General features: G+C 41.0%; 1 protein-coding gene across 1 annotated transcript in view; it reads right to left on the bottom strand.

Annotated features, from left to right (window-relative positions):
• The window catches only part of CCDC39 (coiled-coil domain 39 molecular ruler complex subunit), a 43,945-nt gene extending 21,456 nt beyond the window's left edge, over positions 1-22,489 (bottom strand). The window contains exons 1-9 of the mRNA XM_075555607.1: positions 22,368-22,489; positions 12,718-12,837; positions 10,198-10,344; positions 8,413-8,571; positions 7,297-7,389; positions 7,075-7,203; positions 4,270-4,461; positions 1,230-1,333; positions 686-818 (exon numbers count right to left, since the gene is read on the bottom strand). Of these exons, the coding sequence (XP_075411722.1) occupies positions 686-818; positions 1,230-1,333; positions 4,270-4,461; positions 7,075-7,203; positions 7,297-7,389; positions 8,413-8,571; positions 10,198-10,344; positions 12,718-12,837; positions 22,368-22,457 (1,167 nt within the window). The 5' untranslated portion in view covers positions 22,458-22,489. The remainder of the gene's footprint in view (positions 1-685; positions 819-1,229; positions 1,334-4,269; positions 4,462-7,074; positions 7,204-7,296; positions 7,390-8,412; positions 8,572-10,197; positions 10,345-12,717; positions 12,838-22,367) is intronic.
• Between the last annotated feature and the right edge of the window lie 393 nt (positions 22,490-22,882).

The following is a 22,882-nucleotide window of genomic DNA, read 5'->3' on the forward strand; positions in this document are numbered from 1 at the left end:
ATTGAGAACTTTCTATTATACAAATAAGGGCTCATGGATTTCACCAGGGACATGGCTACGTAATCGTATGTGACACAGAGTGGCTGATGGAGCTAACCAACTGCCACCGCAGAAAACCTATCAGCTCAAGCTAGTCTTCCCCTTCCTGAAAACCTGATTTTAACTCTACCAACATGTCAAAGAGAAGTGGGCGGAGGGATTCCGGTAGAGTAATCAAAGGCCCATTTCCATGAAATGACACGAGGTTGTTAGGGAGTAATGAGAAAGGAGATGGTGAAGAAATGCAGACAAAGCATGTAGACCACTGGGGAGGAAGTTGGCCTTAAACAAAATAGTCAGTGGGTAGAAAATTAGTTGGAAAACAAGCGGACTTTTCAAGATATGTATGCATTACACCAGCATGTTTCACAGAGGATGGGAGGGACCGAGAAGCCAGGCTTTGTAGGCATTGGAGAGAATGGAGAAGCTACTTTTAGAAAAATGAATTGGAAAAAAAAAAAGAGAGAACTTTAGGGGCATCTTTAAAATAAAGACAAAAGCATGGCCAATATCTCTAATGACAAGTGGGACCATAGTAGCAAGCTGAGCCTCTTGACTGATCTTCTAGCTCTCTGATCCAAAGAGATTATTAATTCACCATTGCTAAATTTGTTGTGACTTTTTGAAAATTAAAATTCAATCTCACCTTTATACTCTTTTCTTCCTCCTTTAACATATCTTCCATGTTGGTGGCTTTCTCTTCCACAGACATCGTCTTCTCAGTTATCTGACTTAATTTCCTACTCAGGTTCTCATTCTGATTTTTAAGTTGGTCTAACCTAAAGAAAGTTTATATGAAACATGTTTTTAAAAGCGTTTGATACAAACAAACATGGAATATAGTTCATCCTACAGTTTTTTCAGAGAACTTGAGGGTTTCTTTTGTTATAAACATTTTTGTTATCTATGATGATATCTACGCATACTTAAAATAGCCAAAAACATTGCTATTAATGAGCCTTTATAAATCAGGAAGATATTTTTTAACTTTAGTGATTTAGTTTACAGTTATTTAACAAAAAAATTAAGCACTTACCATATATACTCAAGTATATCAGCTGAGACACCTAATTTTACCACAAAATCTGCATTAAAAATGTGCTGAAAAACTTGGCTTATGACTGTGTACAGTCATAACTTTTCTACAAGTAAGCAAAAATCATCGATATAATTAAGTATTTTTTTCTTACCTTTTGTTTTCATCACAGAAGTCCTTCTTTACTTTTGAAATATTTTTCCTCAGAGCTCCTAAATCACTGGAACTTCTATTCACTGTGTTTTTTAAACAATCCAGCTATTTATTAGTAAACAGACAGAAATTAAGTATTGACTCTACACCTTATAAATTAATGTCATTCTTGAGAAGGTCTACGGGGGCTACTTTGAGTAAATTCTAGCAGCCTACAGAACCCACCAAACTGCAGTGAATTCTGTAAGTAGCATACATTAAGGTGTTCTGGCTGAGCTGATAGATCGATTCTAAATTCATGTGTACGTATAAAGTATTTGAAAAAGTCATGAAAATTTTGTATTTGGGCAAATCTCAGCTAACAAATGGCTCATGCTTTCCTGCTGAACCAAAATGTTGAAGCAGAAAACTCAAGACCTGAATTCCTCCTCCATGAAGAACATTTTCACACTTTTAAGGAGAAGTAGGGTTATCTATCCCAGCATAAGAGTGAGCACATGCCATACTAGTATTTAATCTTCATTGTAATTTGTAAAAGTATTCATTCCTGTGTACCCTAAAACTTGTACATGAACATTCTCACAAAATTATTCATAATAGTTCCAAAGTAGTAACAACCTAAATGTATATAGATTGAAGAAGGCGTAGACAAAACACAGTACACTCATGCAGTATAATATTATTCCACATTTTTTAATGAAGTGCTGAGGCATGATATGTCATGGATGTACCTTTAAAATGTTATGCTAAGTGAAAGTAGTCAGATGCAAATGGCCACATATTGTATCGTTTCCACCATCCTCCCTGATTCCAGCTCATATCAATCCTACAGGGCAGGGCAGAGCTGCCCTGCACTGTGTCCAAAGCTGTGCTCTTCACAGGTGCGAACTACCTGATCGTTCGCCCATCGAACAGCTGGTGGGTTCAAACTGCCAACCTTTCCATTAGCAGCCGAGTGCTTAACCACTATGCCACAAGGGCCCCTATGAAATGTATGGGCAAATCAACGACAGGAGCTGGCAGGAAGAAGAAAGGGCGAGTGACTACTCCTGGGGCAAGTGGGTTCTTTTTATTCTAACATTAGATAGTGGTGATAGTTCCGCATACTGTGAGCACGATAGAAACCACTGGATGGCACGCACTTTAAAAGACGCGTGGGATGTGAATTGTCTCAAGAAATAAAGTATGAGCACATGAATGCCTGGACAAACAAGTCTCTGTATGCTTGTCTGCATTGGGTTTAAAAAAAATGAGCACTCTGCAATGTGAGGTAATTTAGGCAAGAAAATCACGTACTATGTTTTTTGTTTGTTTTTACAATCTTATGGAATTATCCTCTTTTGACCAAGAAAAACAGTCTTTCTTTCTATATAAGAGATTTTTTTAAAAACCCAAATGGTGATACCTTATAGCATTCAATGCTCTACATCATTCGATTTGCTATCTACACAGTGAGAATTTTAGATAATATTGCCTAAAGCACATATTTCAGAAAGACTTCGTTGCCAACTAGAGGGATCGCTTACTTCTCCCGTGGAATTATCTAGTTGGCATGCATCCTGCAAAGGAAGAAAAGAATGAGGCAAGAGAAATGTATTCTTAGAGGGGATCTGGGGTGTAGTGGTTACGCCGTGGGCTGTGATTCCCATGGTCGTTAGTTGGGAACCACCAGCAGCTCCGCGGGAGAAAGGCCGGGCTTTCTACTCCTGTAAACAGTTATGTCCCAGAAACCCACAGGGGCTCGCTATGAGTGTGCATTGACTTGATGGCAGTGAGTTTGGTTTGATTTTATTCTGCTTTCAGATACTTCTAAAAAAGTATTGCTAAATAAGGAGAGCAACTTCAGCAGGTATCGCACTCTAGAATGTGGGAGTTAAAACTGTTATTTATAAATGTAGCACGAAAAAGACACAAGAATCTCCGATAATACTATGCTGGTGTTCATTTTTACATTTACACCTTATCTTTATAATTTGTCAGTTAGAACTTTGGAGTGTTTGGCCTGGGGTCCCTGTGTGGCAGTAGGGAGACACTACATACGTGTCTGGAAGACTCCTTCACACCACCTGTAATGTAGTGTGAAGGACTCATCCTAGGTACCTTGAGAGCTCCAAAATATGATGAGACTACAGGATAGCCACCAATTACTTGAAGTGGTTCTTCTAGCCAAAGTGTACCTCCTACCAAAGGCCTTTCACTGATAGGTCTGGGTAAGACGGTCAGGGGAGATACTGATAGGAATCAGTTGTGAGCATCTGTTAACAGGATGCATTGTGATTGCTATCATGCAGTGGACTCTCAGGAGCAAGAGGGGCGGATGGTCTGACTGCTATCAAGAGCCAGGGGTGAGGGCATGTCCCCTGGGCACAGAGATCCCTGCACAGTGAACATCCTTGATCCAGGAGACAGCTTTGATTTCTGAAGAGTGACAGAGGGGCAGCAATAGCACCACCAGGGGCTGAGTGGCGGACTTCCCAGCCCACAGAGCAAGTAAAGCCCAGTGCTTTTTAAGAGCAAGTCAGGCCAAGGGCTTTTGATGGTGATTTGCGGAATGTGGTGCTTCTCAGTACTTACTTCAAGGAGCTGAGCTTGCTGACCCACCTATGGAGCTGGAGTTGAGAGCCTTAAGGTGAGGTGCCTCTGGGCACTTAATTTGGGAGACTGGGTTCACTGACCCACCAACGGGGGCTCAATGCCTTCAGGTTAAGGCTTACAGTGGAGTGGCATGCCCTCTGGGCATCTATCAGCAGCCCTTAACGAGCTTGATAACATGACCTGACCCAACAACTCTCTCTTGAGCATGCCCACCTGAGTTGTGACCAGTTGGCTTCCTTAATAAACCCCACAATCATAAGAATTGTGTGTGAGCGCTGTGTGGCCATTGCTGTGAATGCATGAGCCTAGGAATACAGGGGGCTGTGTGAGTCAGAACAGCGGCCTAATTAAAAGAACCAGAGGCAGTTCTTTAGCCAAAGGAAAGCCTCTATGCTGTTGCATTAATTTATCATGCACACACAAACCAGCTTTTAGAGTTGACATACTTCATCCTTCATCTGAATTCGGTTCATTTCATGACGCTGATATTCCGTCCGATATTTTAACACTTTACGATCAGCAGCAGAAATTCTCTTCTCATACTCTGCATTATTCCCAATCTCATTCTCCAAAAACTTGATCTTTTCCTTAACCAAATTTTCTTTATCTCTTGTTTCCTGCTTTACCCTGGATAATTCCTGGAATTAAAAAAAAAGAGTACATTCAACTGAATATGTTTTATCTATACAGAACTTTGCTGAAGATATGAGATGGTTAATCTTTTATAAATGAAATGTGACATCCAGATAATACCTAACAGTGTTGATTATTTTCCATATGAGTTTTAATGAGATCTTGTGAATGTTTCACAAAATTTCTTTTTCACTTTTGGAAAGCAACCTTTTAATTGTTGATTCCAACTGGAACCTATCTACTCAGGACTTGGTAGTGTTGGATATGAAGATAAATAATTAAGCGGTGAGCAAAATCCTCTGGAAATACAGGACTGATGAATTCTACTCACAAGAGTCATTTGAGAGCATTACCAAGAGGCCCCATTTGAGTCAGGATTGCCGAAATGAGTGGAGATGGGCTAAGAGCCTAAAATGAATGTGTAGGTGGGAAGAGCCTGCTTGGGGAAGGGATGGATTTAGAAGGGGTAAAATACAAATGAGAGAGATGCAGCAGGAATGGCCGAGCTTAGGGCCCAGTGGAAAGATATTCAAAGTCCATGTTTGAAGAGGCTTCCTGCTCTTGGTATGATTACAGGTGGGGCTGCGATGAGGTCTGCAGTCTGAAACCATCCTCGCTCTGCAGGAGAAAGATGAGGCTTTCTACATGGGTAGTGTTACAGTCTGTCTTGATATTTTTGAATTACTGAATTGTGGATGAAATGCATGATATATAAATGGAATTCAAATAAAATTATTTTTAAAAAGAAAAAAGAGTTATAGTTTATAGGACCATGTATCATTTCTTATCAATTCATATAAATTCTTTACATATTAATGATATGTTTTTAAAAGTCTGGGTTCCTGTGTTTCCTGGAAACGGGGAATTCAGGACAAATGATCCCTTCAGGACCAGTGGTGAGAGCAGTGATACCGGGAGGGTGGGATAGAAAGGGGGAACCAATTACAAGGATCGATATAAAACCTCCTCCCTGGGGCATGGACAACAGAAAAGTGGGTGAAGGGAGATATCAGACAGTATAAGATATGACAAAATAATAATAATATATAAATTATCAAGGGTTCATAGGGGAAGGGGGCAAGGAGGGAGGGGAAAATGAGGAGCTGATATCAAGGGTTCATTGAAAGCAAATGTTTTGAGAATGACGATGGCAACAGATGTACAAATTTGCTTGACACAATGGATGGATGGATTGTGATAAGAGTTGTATGAGCCCCCAATAAAATGATTTTTTAAAAAAGGCTGGATTCACTCACAGATTCCTTGGGAGAAAGACCTAGTAATCTACTTCTGCACAATCAGCCATTGAAAAATACAGAGTAAAAAAAAAAGTTAAAAATACAGAGTATAATTCTACTCTGACGTGCACAGGCTCACCAGGAGTTAGAACTGAATAGCCATCAACTGGTTTGGTATGAGGAGTGTCAGGGGTCTTACCAGTTGTGCCTGCTACCAAATCAATTTAGCTATGGGGTTGTGTGAGAACGCCCACTTGATATTGATTGTGCACATGCACTCTGAGTCCAGCACATTTAATTTACATAGAGGAGGTTGTCCAAGCTTGTTTTGAAAGCAATATGAAATCAAGAGACACTGATATCAGAACTGAAATGAAGAGTTTGTCAATTAAGATTGGGTCTCCTTGTCTACTCGAAACAGCTCATTTTGTTACCTATAGAGAATTTAAAGAATTTGAAGTGAACCCATTATCAGATACCAGCGTCCCAAACTCCCAATGGCCTGAGCTTTGGCTTTTCCAGGGAGTAGATTCAGAATGGAATTGAATATATCTCACCTGCCTTCTCTCCCCTTCTCCTAAAATTCCCTTGATCTCCTCATTTTTCTCCCAAGAACACTATTCTTCAGTTCCCCAATGACCTCCCAAATAAGCTCTACATATCTCCTAACAGATGAGCGAACGATCAGGGCTGTGTTAAACCCACTACCGTGAGTCAAAGCCAACTCAGAGTGATCCTATAAGACAAGGCAGAAGCGCCCCACAGGCTTTCCAAGGCTGCAGATCTTTATGGAAGCAGGCGGCTAGAGCTCTCTGTGGAGCAGAAAGTCGGGAAAATGGACTGTTCTGTTAGCGGCTAAGCACTTAACCCCTGTGCTGCCATGGCTCTAGGTCCGCTACCTGCGCTCTACTGAATTCCTATCTCATTACTGGTGTCCCGGAATCAAAAGTGAAACTTTATTGCAATTGCACCAAGTAAGGACAGAGGTTTTGCTTGTTTGAGTCTCAATTTCTCCCTTATTATTCCTCGGCTGTCTGTGAGGCTCGGTTCCCCACACTTGTCAACTTACCACCGAATAGCACACAGGTTAGATTCTGGCCTCCCCCTGGAAGCCAATAGCCTTACATGTTGATTTGCCTTGCTTTCTAATTCAGAGATGATGGCAGGATCCCATCTCCAGGGGGGTTACAGAAAGATAAATAACTATCTTTATAACAATCACATTTCTAAATAGAATCAACTTTTAAAAACATTGACCAAAAATATTGAAACTGACTATAGTGATTTTCAAACAACGTAGTGGCGTACGTTGGAAATGAATTGACTACGAGAGAGACAAATACAGCGGGACACGGAGCGAAGACTACACGGCTGCCTTACCATGGCGCAGTTATCTATGTCTTGATCCCGTTTTCGCATTTGTTCTATTGTGTTCTCCCACTGTTTAATGAGCTCTTGTCTTTCCGTGTGGATCTTACGGAAATCCTGCGCTGCTTTATCCAATTCTAACTGTCAAGCAGAGAGCAAATAACATTTCTGTTCATTGAAACACTTTTTCAAAACTCATCTCAAAAATTAAGACGTAAAAATCATTCAACCAACCTGCGCACTTAAGGTCTCCGTAAGTTCATTGTCAAGTACCTTTCTTTTCTGATTACATTCCATCGTCAGTCTTTCTAATTGAAGGGTCAGTGCCTATGAAGTAGTTACACATAAAAGTTTATAATTAATTCAAAAGCTGTGAGAAACCAATCTCACATAAAGCAGTCTATTCTTATTACATTATGTATAGATAACATTTATTTGATCTGTACAACAGCTATAAAATCATGTGTACTTTCCTTATTTTTTTCCCAAAGGACCACGATGTTTGTATGCAACTACAATGGAAATGTACTTGGCTCTAAAATGACTTTCGAGGGTTTTCAAAGTAAATTACAAAAATACTGAACTACAATGTATAATTCCAATAATCCAAAACAAAACAAACACACTGCTGGCAAGTCAATCAGGACTTCTTGGCCCAATAAGACAGAATGCAAACACCCCGCAGGGTCTCTGAGGCAGGAAATCGTTCGGGAGCAGAATGCCGCATCTTTCACTGAGTGGCTGGTGAGTTTGACCTTTGGATTAACAGCGGAGCACTTGACCACTGTAACACCAGGATTCCTTTTTTAAAATCACATCTTTGGCATAAGCACCACTGAAAAACAGCATACTTCAAAATACTAATGTTGCTAACATTACCAGATTTAATTATAAGTAGATTATAAATGTTGTCATGAAAATATGACAAATAATAACACTAGAGTCTCAAATTGGCAAAATGACATATAATAATAAAAAGATTTTTAGACAAAAATAGCTAAAACTTTCGTAAATAGTTCTAGTATGAATGTTTCTTTTCTGAAATGCTTTAAATAATGGCCCTAAATCAAGGTTCTTATCCTACAGATCAATCCCAAAATGTCCAAAGGACATCAGAGGCACCGTAGCATTTTAAAATGAATTATGGGTGATTGAACACAGTCGCTTTTATAAAGAATCCATAGCCTTAAAATTCTTAGACTACTTTTTGACTTTAAAACTACTTCTGCTTTAAAACTACCGTTTTTCTTTACAGTTCTAAGCATAAGATTAGGGGCCGGGAGGCGGGGGAGGACTGACACACTACAGATTCAGAGAAAGCCTCGCAATATCAAGTCCTCATGTGCTCACCCTGATCTTGTTGTCATCCTGCTGTGCGTACTTCTGAAGGGTGAGCGTGTCACTGTCCTTGTGAGCTGATTCTTCTAGCCAGGCCTCCAGCGCTTGCTGGTCCCAGTTCATTTGACACTTCAAACTATCCATTTTTTGAGTAGTTTTAAATATGATGTTCTAATGTCCAAAGAGAGAGATTACAAAAACATTATGTACTATGATTACACTAATTAAAATAAAACACGACACTACTACCAAATTTAAAAGCAAATTAAAAAATTTCTTAAACCCTATGCCATGGAGGTCACTTCTACCCAGGAAACAGGGAAGGACAGAGCACCTCCCTCTAGACTCCCCAAGGCTGCGAATCTCATGGGCACAGGCAGCCACATCTTTCTCCCTTGGAGCAGCTGGTGCCAAGTCTAAGTTAGCAGCCAAGCTCTTTAACCACCACCCCGCTGGGTACCCTTATACTAAGAAAGTAAGTCTGTCAGTTTGTTGTACTCTGGGGCTTGGGCAGTTTTGTGATGATGGGAGGTATGCCACTGAGCATTCCAATATCAGCAGGATCACCCTTGATGGACGAATTTCAGTGGATCTTCTAGACTAAGACAGACTAGGAAAGAGGACCTAGCAATCCACTTCTGGAAGAAATAGACAGTGAAAACTTTATGAAGAGCTGCAGAACATTGCTTGCTCATTTTTATTTTAACACATCATTTTATTGGGGCTCTTACAGCTCATAGAACAATCCATGCATCCATTGTATCAAGCACGTTTGTACCTAGGTTGCCATCATCATTTCCAGAACTTTTTCTTTCTACTTGAGCCCTTGGTATCAGCTCCTCTTTTTTCCCCTTCCTCCCTCACCCTCCCGCCCTCGTGAACCCTTGATAATTTATAAATTATTTTTATTTTCATATTTAAGCCCATCAGTTGGAAGGTGCTCATAATACAACTGGAGAAGAGCTGCCTCTTGAAAATGGAGTTGACTTTAATGACAGGGATGAAGCAAAGCTGTCGAGACCTGCATTTGCTGATAGAATATGACTCAAACAAAGGGAGTGAAAACACCCGCAAATATCCATCAATAATCAGAACGTGGCAGGTATAAAGCATGCCTCTAGGAAAACTGGAAGCCATCGAAAGAGAAAAGGAATGCATGAAGACAGACATCCTAAGAGTCAGCAGCTGAAATGGACTGGTGTGGACCATCTAGAATCAAGCCATCCTATGGTCTACGATACTGGGAATGACAAACTCAAGTGGAAAGATGTTGCATTTGTTCTAAAAAGACTACATCAAGATCTCTCCTGGAATACATTGCTTTCAGAATAGCATCACAAGACCTTCAAGGAAGGTCAGTTAGTACGACTACTATTCAAACTTTGAAGAAGGACATAATGAGTGGTCACCAAAAAGGCATTGAGAAAGAAGGCAACCCTCAACAAGATGGATTTAAACGGTCACTGCAACAATAGCGACAATTTAAAGGATGATGCAGGGCTGGGCGGCGTTTTGTTCTATTGTGCACAGAGTCAGCACTGAATCGATGGCATTCAATTACAAGGAAAAATAAAAAAAGCCTTACAACAAAATCATAGGAAGCTTTGCTAAATAAAAAAAAAATCAAAATACAAAGTGCCTTCATCTAGGTCTAAACCTTCAAATATGTTCCCAAACTTATTTGGTCAACTGTCCCCTTTTCCAGAAAAAAAATAAAATTAGTGTCCCCCTCGCCCCCTGCTTGGTAAAGGAAGAGGGTTTGTGGTATAAAATGCTACATAAAATTTCAATACATACTTCTTTATCATTTTTCCTTTCCCGTATTAAAGCCATCTCATTTTCCATCCGGTTGATTTCATCCTTTATTCGGCCCAGTTCTCTCTCAGCAATAGCCTTAAAATGCTGCTCACTTGTGATTTCATTATCCCGGGCTTTGCAAAGAGACTATGTTACAATACACAAGACAGACGTTTCAGAGGTTCACATTATAAAAGATGTATATGAATCCATTGGACAAAAATAAATCTCTCTCAGAATTTCTATAAGTATTATCCATCACATGGCTCTGAATCTACACAGTAGACTTTGTGACTGCAATGTGGTTGGCGTGGCTCACATGTGAGAAAGTTAGTCCGTGCAATGTGGTTGGTATGGCTCACATGTGAGAAAGTTAGTCCGTGTAATGTGGTTGGCATGGCTCACATGTGAAAAAGTTAGTCCGTTCAATGTGGTTGGCATGGCTCACATGTGAGAAAGTTAGTCCGTGTAATGTGGTTGGTGTGGCTCACATGTGAGAAAGTTAGTCCGTGTAATGTGGTTGGCGTGGCCCACATGTGAGAAAGTCCGTGCAATGTGGTTGGTGTGGCTCACATGTGAGAAAGTTAGTCCATGCAATGTGGTTGGCGTGGCTCACATGTGAGAAAGTTAGTACATGCAATGTGGTTGGCGTGGCTCACATGTGAGAAAGTTAGTCCATGAAGTACTAGGGGAAATTGTTATTCTCAACAATTTCCAGGTATTAGATTGGTCTGTGGAAAATAAAGAAAACAAACAAATAGAAGGTGGACATTAAAATTATAAGTCCTTACTTATCTAAAAATGTTTTAATGGATTAAAATAACAAGGGAAATAGAATTATAATGAATCATCTTCTAAATAAATGAGATATTTTATGTACTTCTGTAAACACTGATGTTATAACTGTTTTCTCAACTATATTACTAGAGAATGTGTTAAGTAATGGCCTTGCTCCCGTTGTCACTCACAGTACTAAGTTCACAGTATTAAAATTTTGGAAAATTTTAGAAGGTTACTGTCTATCTTTTGACTTTATTAATCTATTTTACCAAGTTTGACTATAATGAGGTATACATACAGTCTCTGGGTCTCAACTCTTCAATTCAGCAATTTAATAAACTGAAGGAAAGACATTGTTCTAAAAGTTACCTCATCAAACAAATCAGGATTATAGAATCCTGAGTATTGTTTTCTTAAAGTTCATAATATTTGCAACTTTTGACTAAGACATGTAAACCAACAAAATAGTTACCTCTCTATATGACGAGAAATTGGTGTAAACTGAGGACTTGTTCAAATTTAAGAATTACTTTTATTCAGAAAGATACTCTTAAAAAGTTCAAGATCCAAGCCCTGTGGGTTGTTGGAGGTCCTCGGGGAGGACAGGGCTGCACATAAAGAGACCGTCTTCCACGGACAGAATTTATGGAGCCCCTCAGGTCTTCTCTTCACTGCACTCATCGTGCCTATTGAAGTCTTTCTCAAAAGCTTAGCTTCTCCCTTCCTTTTTCCCCACCTTGGGGGATATGTTTATATAAAAGTACATATAATAAATATATTTTTATATAATCAGTTATAATCTACATATAAAGTTTATATGTACATTTATGTAATATATAAATTTTATTGTTATATAGTGTATATATAACATATATATCTTATATCCCAATAAATGGTTTATAAAAAAAGAAATTGTTAAATGAAAGGCTAATTGTTGTATAAACATTAACTGAAAACAATATAATTATGTATACTAAAATAAATATAATTATGTACATATAATTATGGCTATTATATAATTATAGGTATATGTAAATTATATAATGTGTACATTTATCATAAATGCGTATATTTTATTACATAAATATAATTTGCATATTCATATGTAAATTATATCATATAAATTATGTAATAAAAGTTTTATATGTAAATTATATAGTTTATATATAAATTAGATACCATGTAAATGTCATAATACTATAATTAAATAATATAATAATTATATAAGTTATATAGTTATACATTTATTATATTATTTATATGGTCTAAATTTACATATAAATATATATTATAATTATATCTAATATATAAGAGCTTCCTAAATATAACTTAGCTCATGATTATACAAAGATTCACAGTATAGATGGCAATATTTGAACTGTGCAAAGTTATTAAGATGCCCTCCACAGCTACTGAAAGGATGTGCATTGTTTGCTTTGACTCACAATGGCCACAGGAGTTGTGCTGAAAAATTAAGCAGAGAGAAATGCTATTTGCTTCTGTTGGGTCTGGTTCTGCTGCCGGCTGTTATTTTTCACTGCCACCATTAGTTCATCTCCTCCAAGCCTTTCCTTTCTTTTCTTTTGGTCGACTTTGAAGTCGAGAGTATAGTTACAATATTTAATTATGCTAGTGTTTACTGTTTGCTACAACTCAAGTTAAAACACAATTGTAAATGCGCTCTGAAATGTGCAAGGGCTATGTTCAACAAAATCAGCATCGATGTCCACATTACTATACCTGTGTAAAGGCGAATTCTTGTTTAACATTTTTAAAGTGCGCAGTCATAGCATTGATTCGATCTTCACAGTCACGTAGCTGATCTTGCACGTCTGCCCTTTCATTCTTAAGCTTTGACAACTGAAAATAAGAAATGCCATGATTAACCAAAGCCCGACCAAGTTTTTGCTAAATGAAAGGACTTCAAATTAAAAGCACGTGGCTATTTATTTTGTTTCTTTAAACATCCATTTGAAGTTATATACTCTACTTACTTTTTAAATATTTTTTTTAAAAAGCAAGAGGGTCTTAGATTTGAGAGACTACTGTGGAAAATCAGCATCATATTGTGCAGAATTGAAACCTCTCTCAGAAATGCCAGAGACCCTGGTGGTGGAGTGGTCACACGTTGGGCTGTGGTCCACAAGACTGGGAGTTCCAAACTACCGGTCTCTCCAGGAAAGAAAGACACAGCTGTCTACAATCACTGTCTTGGAAACTCCCAGGGAGAGTTCTGCCCTGCTCTAAGAGGGTCGACTCAGTGGCAGTGGTTTTTTGAGGTTCTCGGATATGCAGCTGTAGCATGTCAGGTACTACTGCTAATATGCACTTTTTAAAATTGGTCATTTTATTGGGGGCTCTTACAGATGTTATAACATTCCATAAAGTAAATATATCAAGCGAACTTGTACATTTTCAAAAAATTTTCTTTCTACTTGGGCCCTTTGATATCAGTTCTTTATTCCTTCCTTCCCCCACCCTACCACCCTCAGGAACCCTTAATAAGTTCTATATATATATACATATACATATATAAAACAGTTGTTATTTGTCCCCCTTGAAGGGGATTATGCATCCATCATTGCTGGAAGCCCCCACCCCAACCCCACACCCCCACTGTCCCCTCCCTTCCCATACCCTCATGGAATCATTACTCCGTTTACTGTTTTTCAGGGGTTTATCTATGTGTTGAATGCTGTACCGATATATATATGCTGGTCTAGCAGGATTTGTGGGGTTGAACTGGGGCCATGATAGTGGGGAGAGGAAGCATTAAAAAATAAAGGAATGTTGTGTATTTCATCGGTGCTATACTGCACCCTATGAGGTTATGTCCAATTATCAACAGATGGGCTTTGGGTCTCCACTCTGACCCCTCACCTTCATTATATGATTGTTTGTTTTTTTAACTTCTGATACCTGATCACATCAACACCACATGAACACACAGGCTGGTGTGCTTCTTCCATATGGACTTTGGTGTTTCACAGCTAGATGGCTGCTTGTTTAATTTCCAGTTTTTTAAGACTCCAGATACTATATTTTTTAATAACTGCGCACCATCAGCTTTCTTCACCACATTTGCTTATGTACCCACTTGTCTTCAGTGATCCTTGTCAGGAAGGTGAGTAGTGCCACAGTATTAGAACAAAGTGTTCTTGTGGCGAGGGCAGACTTAAGTAGAGGCCAAAAGTCTGCTACCTTAGTGCGTTAACATAACAAAGTATACCCCTCTCTTTATATATTAATATGTTTACATATATACGTGTCTATATTTATGCCTTGCTATACAGCTTGTACCTCCTCATTTCCTCTATTTCCTTTTGCTTTCATCCTGCCCCACCATCATGTTCTCCCTTATCTGGCTCAATCAGTAATTCCTCCCAGCTACATTACAATGGATCAAACATCATCAGGCACTCTACACCCTCCTCACTGTTGATTTTGGATCATTGATGTTCCTCTGTCTCTGATTTTGTTGGCTCAGCACTCCCTCCCCCCACCCCTGCCTCCTCCTCTCCCACTTCTGCCCCCTCCCACCCCCAAACCATTGGTCCTGTTGTTTTCTTCCCAGGATTGTTTTTCCTGCCTATCTTATGTAGATAGACGTATGATTGAAAAATGTATTTATAATGTAGTGTACTGTATTCTTTAAACACACACTAGGGATATCCCCCAAATAAAACCTGAATCTCTGCCCCCCCAAAAGCTATGTATTTTTTTTTTTACAAAACAACTTATCAACTTCAAAGTACTATCCCTTACACTAAATACATTTGTCAAATCTGCAATTCCATTCTTGGAAACATTTTTCAAACTCATTTGTTTGGATGGCTGACAGTGCAGTGCCTCTCTTGTTTTTTTTTAACCTCATGTACGTAGTCAAATTGCTGTCCTTTCATGTCCCTCTTTGCCCGTGGAAACAAACAGAAGTCGCTCTGAGCAGGTCAGGTGAGAAAGGTGCGTGGGGCAAGAGAGGCATGCTGGTTTTTTCCCCAAAAACGACTGCACTGAGATGGCTGTATGAGCAGGTGCATTGTTGTGGTGGCAAAACCAGTCCCCCATCTGCCACAAATTGGACCTTTTTTGTTGCAAACTGTTACGCTATTTTTTCAGAACCTCTAAATAGAAAATTTGATTAACAGTCTGACCTGGCTGAACAAACTCCAAATGCATTAGAAGTCAACATTTTCGTCCATTCTGGAATTTGATGGGCATCCAGAACAAGGTTTGTCATCAATTGGCATTTCACCTTTTTTGAAATGAGAAAACCACTCCACTCGTGCACTTGAGTTTTTCTCAAAGCACTGTTCCTTGTAAGTTGTGTTCAACATGACAATAGTTTCTGGGGCATTTTTCCAAAGCAGGAAACAAAATTTCACAGCTTCTGCTGTTCTCATAAATCGGCTTTCACAAAAATGAGGTTCTAGTGAAGCTGCTTTTATGAAAAAATTTACATTGACCAGAGAGAACCTTCCCAGGTGACACCACTCGTTGCCCTAACTCAGAGTGAGTTGCTTGATGCTCACCTGGGGGGAAATGCGTACTATGAAAGCTCCCCCCAATGGAGCTTTTTCTGGTTAGAGGGGGATTGGGGAGGTAATCCCCTGGTTCATGTGTGTGTGTGTGTGTGTGTGTGTGTGTGTGTGTGTGTTGCCATTGAGTCTTCTGACTATAGTAACCTATATACAGTTGTAAATATTTACAAGCAGATATTCCTATCTTTCTCCTGAGGAGTAGTTTGAATCACCGACCTTGAGGTTAGTAGCCAATGCTTACTTACCTAACAGAGGGAGGAAATGAGATTCTACTCTATAATTAAGCCATAAGATCTAAAAGGAAGGCAAACAAGAGGCCAGCAATAAGATGTAATAAAAACACAGAGAATGAAAGAAAATTTGAATAGAGGAGAATCTCTCCTCCCTGAGCCACTAATGGAAAATAAGACTAAATCCATAAATCTAAAGCTATGCCTGATAAGACAGAACTAACTCTCCTGCTCTTACAACTTGTCTTCTTGCCTGCCTTCTTTTTGGGTGAATATAGATGTAATTTCACCATCTGAACTCTTTTAAGGGCAAAATTCAGTGACATTAATTACATTCATCAGGCTATGCACCTATCACCATATTTATTTCCAAGGTTTTTATCACCACAAATGAAAACTCAATACCTCGTAAAAGATAACTCCCTAGCCCCCTCCTTCTAGCTTCTGACAACCATTCCAAAGCTTTTACTGCTATGCCTTTGCCTTGTCTAGATATTTCATATAAGTAAGGCCATAATGTGTGTCCTTTTGTGTCTGGCTTATTTCCCTTAGGACCATGTTTTCAAGGACCATCCATGGTGTCATGCATCAGAACATCATTGCTCTACATGGCTGATATCCTCATTTTGCCTAGCCATTCGTCTGGCCGCATTGTTCTGCTTACCACAAGGTCAGTGGTTGAAACCCTTCAGCAGCTCCTTGGGAAGACAATGAGGCTGTCTTCTCTTAAAAAGATATGTAGCACTGTAAACCCAGTGCGGGGACACTTGAAGTAAGAATCGACTTGATGGGAGCAGATTTGGGGGGCTGTACTTGACAGAATGTTGATGACTACTTTGGTCATTTCCACCTGTGGCTTTTGTAAATAACTGCCGCGAACCCTGTTGTTAAAAGGCTTGAGTCCCTGATTTTAATGCTTCTGGACCTGCACGTAGGTGTGAAATTACTATGTTATCTTGTGTGGGGAAAAGGCTGTGCACTCCTTAGGCAAACAGGACAGGACCACCACCTTCCACGGTTCATGGCCCCGGGGAGAAGGCTCATGGCTCAGCCATGGACACTGATGAAGCAATGGCAGGCCTGTCTCTCCAGGTTACTTGCCACCTGTTCCCGGACTAAAGCTGCAGAAGGCAGCAGTCTGCAAACTTATCAGTTACATCATGTTCCCAGCCTCATCCTCCCCTCCTGTCTATGAATAACTCGGCTGATGTGCTAATACTTCTTTGTAAACCTTCAAATTGTGAACTGTCCCTCATGTGTTGCAGGCTGCTTGCAGGGAAACTATTTTAGTCCGCCCCTACTAAAGCTCTGGGCCCGGGAGTGTCTACTTGCAGGGACCCCGTGTGCTTTGGCTGTTCCTTTGGTATGTAAGCTTTCTCCTGCAGATCATACTCTCTTGAACTGTTTTATTTGTAAGGGAGGAGCTGTCTCTACATTATCTTACAATTTGGCACTTCTGTGTTTAATTTTTCGAGGCTTAGCTACGGATGTTTACAGCAGTTGCACTATTTCATTTTCCCACATGGTAGAACTTATTTCTTAAAGCATTTTGTGTGCCTTTGGATTTAACCCAAGTAGAGTTTAAAAAAAGAAACTTTTAGAAAATTACAAATTAGGACATGTCCCTGGAGGAGGACATCCAGTGTGGTAAGTAGAAAGGCAATGGAAAAGAGAGGAAGACACCCAAGGGGATGGACTGACACAGTGGTCGCCCCAACGGGCTCAAGCACACCAATATGTGAGGGGGGCACGTGACAGAGCACTTTTTTCCTGCAGTACATGGGGTCATTGTGAGTCAGAACTGACTCCATGACACTTGACAGTAGAATGCCTTTGTTAGGTACTGTAGCGTTGGCTTAAGTTAACTGTGACCCCACGTACAAGACAAAGAAACACGGCCCAATCCTGCCTCCTCCTGGCCTTCAGCTTTGGTTCCCAACGTTGAGGGTACACCCCAGGAGGTATGCAATGCCACCAAATGAAACATGCATGGAAATGCTGGAGGTTGCATGTTAAAAATAAGGAAAATCAGTCCTAATGTACTCATTTGTAAGCACTGGGCTCCTAAGTGCAGGATCAATCAGACTTCAAACACGCCAGCCAGTGGGGAGAGAAAAAATGAGGCTTTCATGATGAGTCAAAATTGACTCTGCAGCAATAGGTTTGGGTTTGGATCCTGTATTCAATTTACTTGTATTAAATATAGATATGCCTATTACATATCTATGTGTGTCTGTGGTAGTTACATAATCTGGTGTCAACTAACAAAGCGGTGGAGTCTAGCCTGTCAATCAGCTGCAGCTTGATAACCTCATTTGTGGGGTGCAAATGGAGATAAATAGCTTACTGGAGGCCAGATACACGCTCACTCCCTGTGAGATATTCCTGTTAACAAGACACATGGAGCTACATTAGTCTTGGAGCTGGAGGAACCACGTGGAGATCCCTGCCAGCGCTGAGATGCTTAGGCCACCACTGGATCCACAAGACTTTCCACTCACTGGCCTGTGATCTTGCTGGATTTTGCATCAGTGCATGTGTTGCGGGAGTCTGAAGAGAACTTTATACATTGGTATCGGACATATGGGCTAATATCAGACTTATGAACTTGATCTGGCCTGGGCTGGGATGTTTTCTCAATACGCACTTACTCTTTGATACAAAGCTCTTTCTTATACACATATGAGTCTCTATGAACTTGTCTCTCTAGTCCACCCAGAGACTAACACAGTATGCCCTTTATGTCACTCTTTCCGTTTTCTTTAGTGAGTCTTTTAAAAACTTTATGAGGTGCTCTAGTGTTGTAGTGGTTACATTCTCAGCTAATGACTAAAAGGTGAGTAGTTTAAAGCCACCAGCTATTCATGGAAGAAAGATCTGGCATTGCTTCCACAAACTCAGTGGAAGACCAATGGAAAATGTATGCCTTTGAATGTATTTGTAACAACTTCTATAGACTTGGCTGTTGCCTTGTGTGTGCATACAGCTCTCCGGTTGCTAGCATTGCATTCAGATAGTTAACACTACATAATGTCCCCAGAGCAACAGTATCTGCTGCTTGAATGTAAGCAAATGCAAAACTCTTAGAAGAGTGACAAATCCCTCTCCCATAGAGTTACAGAACAATCGTTTATAACCTCCTTCTGAAAGATAAAAGGGCATGTGACAGTCACCTGATACTAATTGAAATGTACATTATGGGAAGAATACTGTGATAGACAAAGCAAAAACTGTCCTAGAGGAGACAGACAAGACAGGACTACAAAGGCAGAACCTAAATACACACACCGAGACTAGAATTTACATTGTACCCCTAAAACAAACAATTTGGCTGCCAAAAGTAGCATGCAAATAATTGGAAATTTTAAAATGTGACTGACAGTTGCTAAAATGAAAACTGCAATGGGAAGTTTGATGATAAAGTTGGAGACATTTTTATTAATATCTGGTTGTACTTCTTCCAAGATAGATTGTTTATTCTTTTGCCAGTCCATGGTACTTTCAATATCCGTTGCCTGCACCATACTTCATAATATATGAAATAATAAACCACATTTCAATATATTGTAATTTTATATTGAAAACGATCATTAGGGCTGTGAGCTTGTTGGTAAATTATCTGAATATCACCATTTCGGGCAACCCACTGTGCTACCTGCGTTAGTCTCCCTGCTACCTCTCTTGTTCCTCCTTAATGGTGCCCTTCTAACTTAGACATACTAAGTCAGAGCTTTTATGAAATGTTTGCATTCTTTTCAAAAGACAAAGGATTTTCACATTTTTTCCAGAGAAAGAAAACTTTATTTTCTAAAAAGTAGTGTCAGCATCTATCCCTTTATCACGTGATGGAACTTTTTAAAAACCAATTGTTTGTTGTAAATTGGGGGCAGGGGCGGGGATGGTTACATATCAGGCCATTAACTCTGCATTCACCACTTGGGGCCCCTCATCAACACTCTCTTCCCCCATATTCCATTCCAGTCCTATCCTGAGTTCTCCTCTCCCTGTTTGGAATTTCTAGCCTCCCTTTCACCCAAGTCAGCCCCTGTCAAGCTTCTAGCCTTCCCTGCATCGCCCACCTTTGCCCTCGCCCCTTGGCAACCTGCAAGTCTGCTCCCTTTGGTGTGCTGGCCATTGCCTTGGCTTTCAGTCAGAGTCGTGGAATGGAGTTTTGGACTACTATAAGGTTTTGTTTGTTTGTTTTGTTTTTAAATCATTTTATTGGGGCTCCTACAACTCTTATCACAATCCACACATCCATCCATTGTGTCAAACACATGTGTACATTCATTACCCTCATCATTCTCAAAACATTTGCTCTCCACCTAAGCCCCTGGCACTAGCTCCTCGTTTTTTCCCTCCCCTCCCCGCTCCTACTCCCTCATGAATCCTTGATAATTTATAAATTATTATTTTGTCATATCTTGCCCGGTCCGACATCTCCCTTCACTCACTTTTCTGTGTTCCATCCCCCAGGGAGGATCCCTGTAATTGGTTCCCCCTTTCCTACCCACCCTCCCTCAACCCTCCCAGTATCGCTACTCACACCACTGGTCCTGAAGGGATCAACCGCCTTGGATTCCCTGTGTTTCCAGTTCCTATCTGTACTGGTGTACAGCCTCTTGTCTAGCCAGATTTGAAGGTAGAATTGGGATCTTGATAGTGGGGGATGGGGAAGCATTTAGGAACTAGAGGAAATTTGTATGTTTCATCATTGTTACATTGCACCCTGACTGGCTCACCTCTTCCCCAAGACCATTCTGTAAGGGGATGTCCAGTGGCCTACAAATGGACTCTGGGTGTCCACTCCGCACTTCCATTCCCATTCACTATGATATGATTTTTTTGTTCTGATGATGCCTGATACCTGATCCCTTCGACACCTCATGATCTCACAGGCTGGTGTGCTTCTTCCATGTGGATTTTGTTGCTTCTGAGCTATATGGGCACTTGTTTACCTTCAAGCCTTTAAGACTCCAGACACTATATCTTTTGATAGCCGGGCACTATCAGCTTTCTTCGCCACATTTGCTTATGCACCCATTTGTCTTCAACGATCATATCAGGGAGGTGAGCACACAATTATATGGTTTTTTGTTCTTTGATGCCAGATAACGGATCCCTTCAGTACCTCATGATCACACAGGCTGGTGTGCTTCTTCCATGCGGGCTTTGTTGCTTCTCAGCTAGATGGCCTCTTGTTTACCTTCAAGCCTTTAAGACCCCAGACACTATATCTTTTGATACCATCAGCTTTCTCCACCACATTTGCTTATTCACCTACTTTGTCTTTAGTAGTTGTGTAGGGAAGGTGAATATCATAGAATGCCAATTTAATAGAAGAAAGTATTCTTGCATTGAGGGAGTACTTGAGTGGCAGTCCAATGACCTTCTGCTATCTTAATACTAACTCTATAAATATATGAACATAGATCTAGTTCCCCATCCTTATATATAAATGTATTTGCATATATATGTACATGCCTTTATTTAGACCTCTATAAATGCCCTTTGCCTCCTAGCTCTTTCCTCTATTTCCTTTGACTTTCCTCTTGTCCCACTATCATGCTCAGTCTTCATTTGGGTTTCAGTAATTCTTCTTGGTTACATTACCCTTGGTCACGCCCTGCCATGCCTCCTACACCCTCCTCTTGGTTACATTACCTTTGATCATGCCCTACCATGCCTCCTACTTCCTCCTCACCACTGATTTGGATTACAGGTTGTTCCCATATCCCTGGGTTGAACACCACTACCTTTCCCCCCACCTCTCCCTCTCCCATGTCCCCCAGGAACTGTAGGTCCCATTGTCTTATCCTCCAAATTGCAAAACATTTTCTTACTACTTGAGTCTTTGGTATCAGCTCCTCATTTTTCCCTTCCCCCCCTCCTTCCCTCCCTCATGAACCTTTAATAATTTATAAATTACTATTATTTTTCCATGTCTCACACTGTCCGATGTCTCCCTTTACCCCCTTACCTGTTGTCCATCCCCCTGGTAGGGGGTTATAGATAGGCCATTGTGATCGGTTCCACCTTTCTCCCTCCACCTTCCCCTCACCTTCCTGGTACTCTCTCAAGTTTTTTAAAGTTTGCTGAACGGTTGCATCCCCCTACCCCCACCCACTAGTGCATCTATTTCAAGGAGGACTTCCTCACAATGTCAGCTATTTTATACTCGGATTCGACAACGTGATCCTCACCTTCCAAAGAGGGAATTTGCTCATTTTACTTTCTTACCTTTGGAAAACACCCCCAGGTTATCTATGGCTTCCAACGCCATAGGAAGAAACTCACGCACATGTCAGCCGAACTTCTTTCACGGTTCCTAACCCTCCATAGACAAGCACCCAGCGGCCCCAGGGCAAGGAGCGTCTAATTCTAAGGAAGGAAAAAGTGAGCGAGGAAACGCGCCATTTCTGGCCAGCCTGGGTGTGGTTGGAGAGCCCAGAGAACGGTGAGGTTTTACAGCCCAGAAAATCATTGTTGGTTCAATGTTTCCAAAAAGTACTTAGCCGGAACCCCCCAAAACAAAGAGCGGGTTTTGAATGAAAACGGTTTACCAAGCCCACCCTCCCGGCCGCCCGGCCGCCCGCATCTCTCTAGTCTCGATCCTGCGCACCTGTTCTTCCAGCAGCTTGTTCTCTTCGTTCGCCACCGGGATGGCGAACCCATCCTCCCACTTTAGCTCCGCCAAGAATTCGCTACTCATGATGGTCCGTGGATCGGGACCGCAGGTCCGGCCGAGGAAGTATTCGCTCCCAGCCTGGCGAGCAACGCAGGAGTCCTAGGCACCCGCCGCGAAGCTGCTCCCGTTGCCAACGGGGCCCTAGCAACCGTCCCGCGCCCTTAGTTACCAAACCGGAAGCGCTTAGGGAGGCCGAGAGAGCTTCCGGCGGGAGGCTGTCCCTGGAGCGTCGCCAAGCCCGCACCAGCTGCCGGCTTCTACTCCAAGGGACCGTCTAGGCTAGGGGTTCCGCGAGACTACCTTTTTACTGAAGCAGACAGCAGCCTCGTCTTCCCCCTGGGAGCCTCTGCCTCACCCTCGGCGCCACTAGGTCTCCAATCAGGGCTGTTTGTACGTTTAGGCTTTCTGAGGCGTGTTGGGGGAACCAGACAAGGAGCTTCACTTGGGGC

This window comes from Tenrec ecaudatus, chromosome 8, assembly GCF_050624435.1.
Source record: "Tenrec ecaudatus isolate mTenEca1 chromosome 8, mTenEca1.hap1, whole genome shotgun sequence".
NCBI classification, from domain to species: domain Eukaryota; kingdom Metazoa; phylum Chordata; class Mammalia; order Afrosoricida; family Tenrecidae; genus Tenrec; species Tenrec ecaudatus.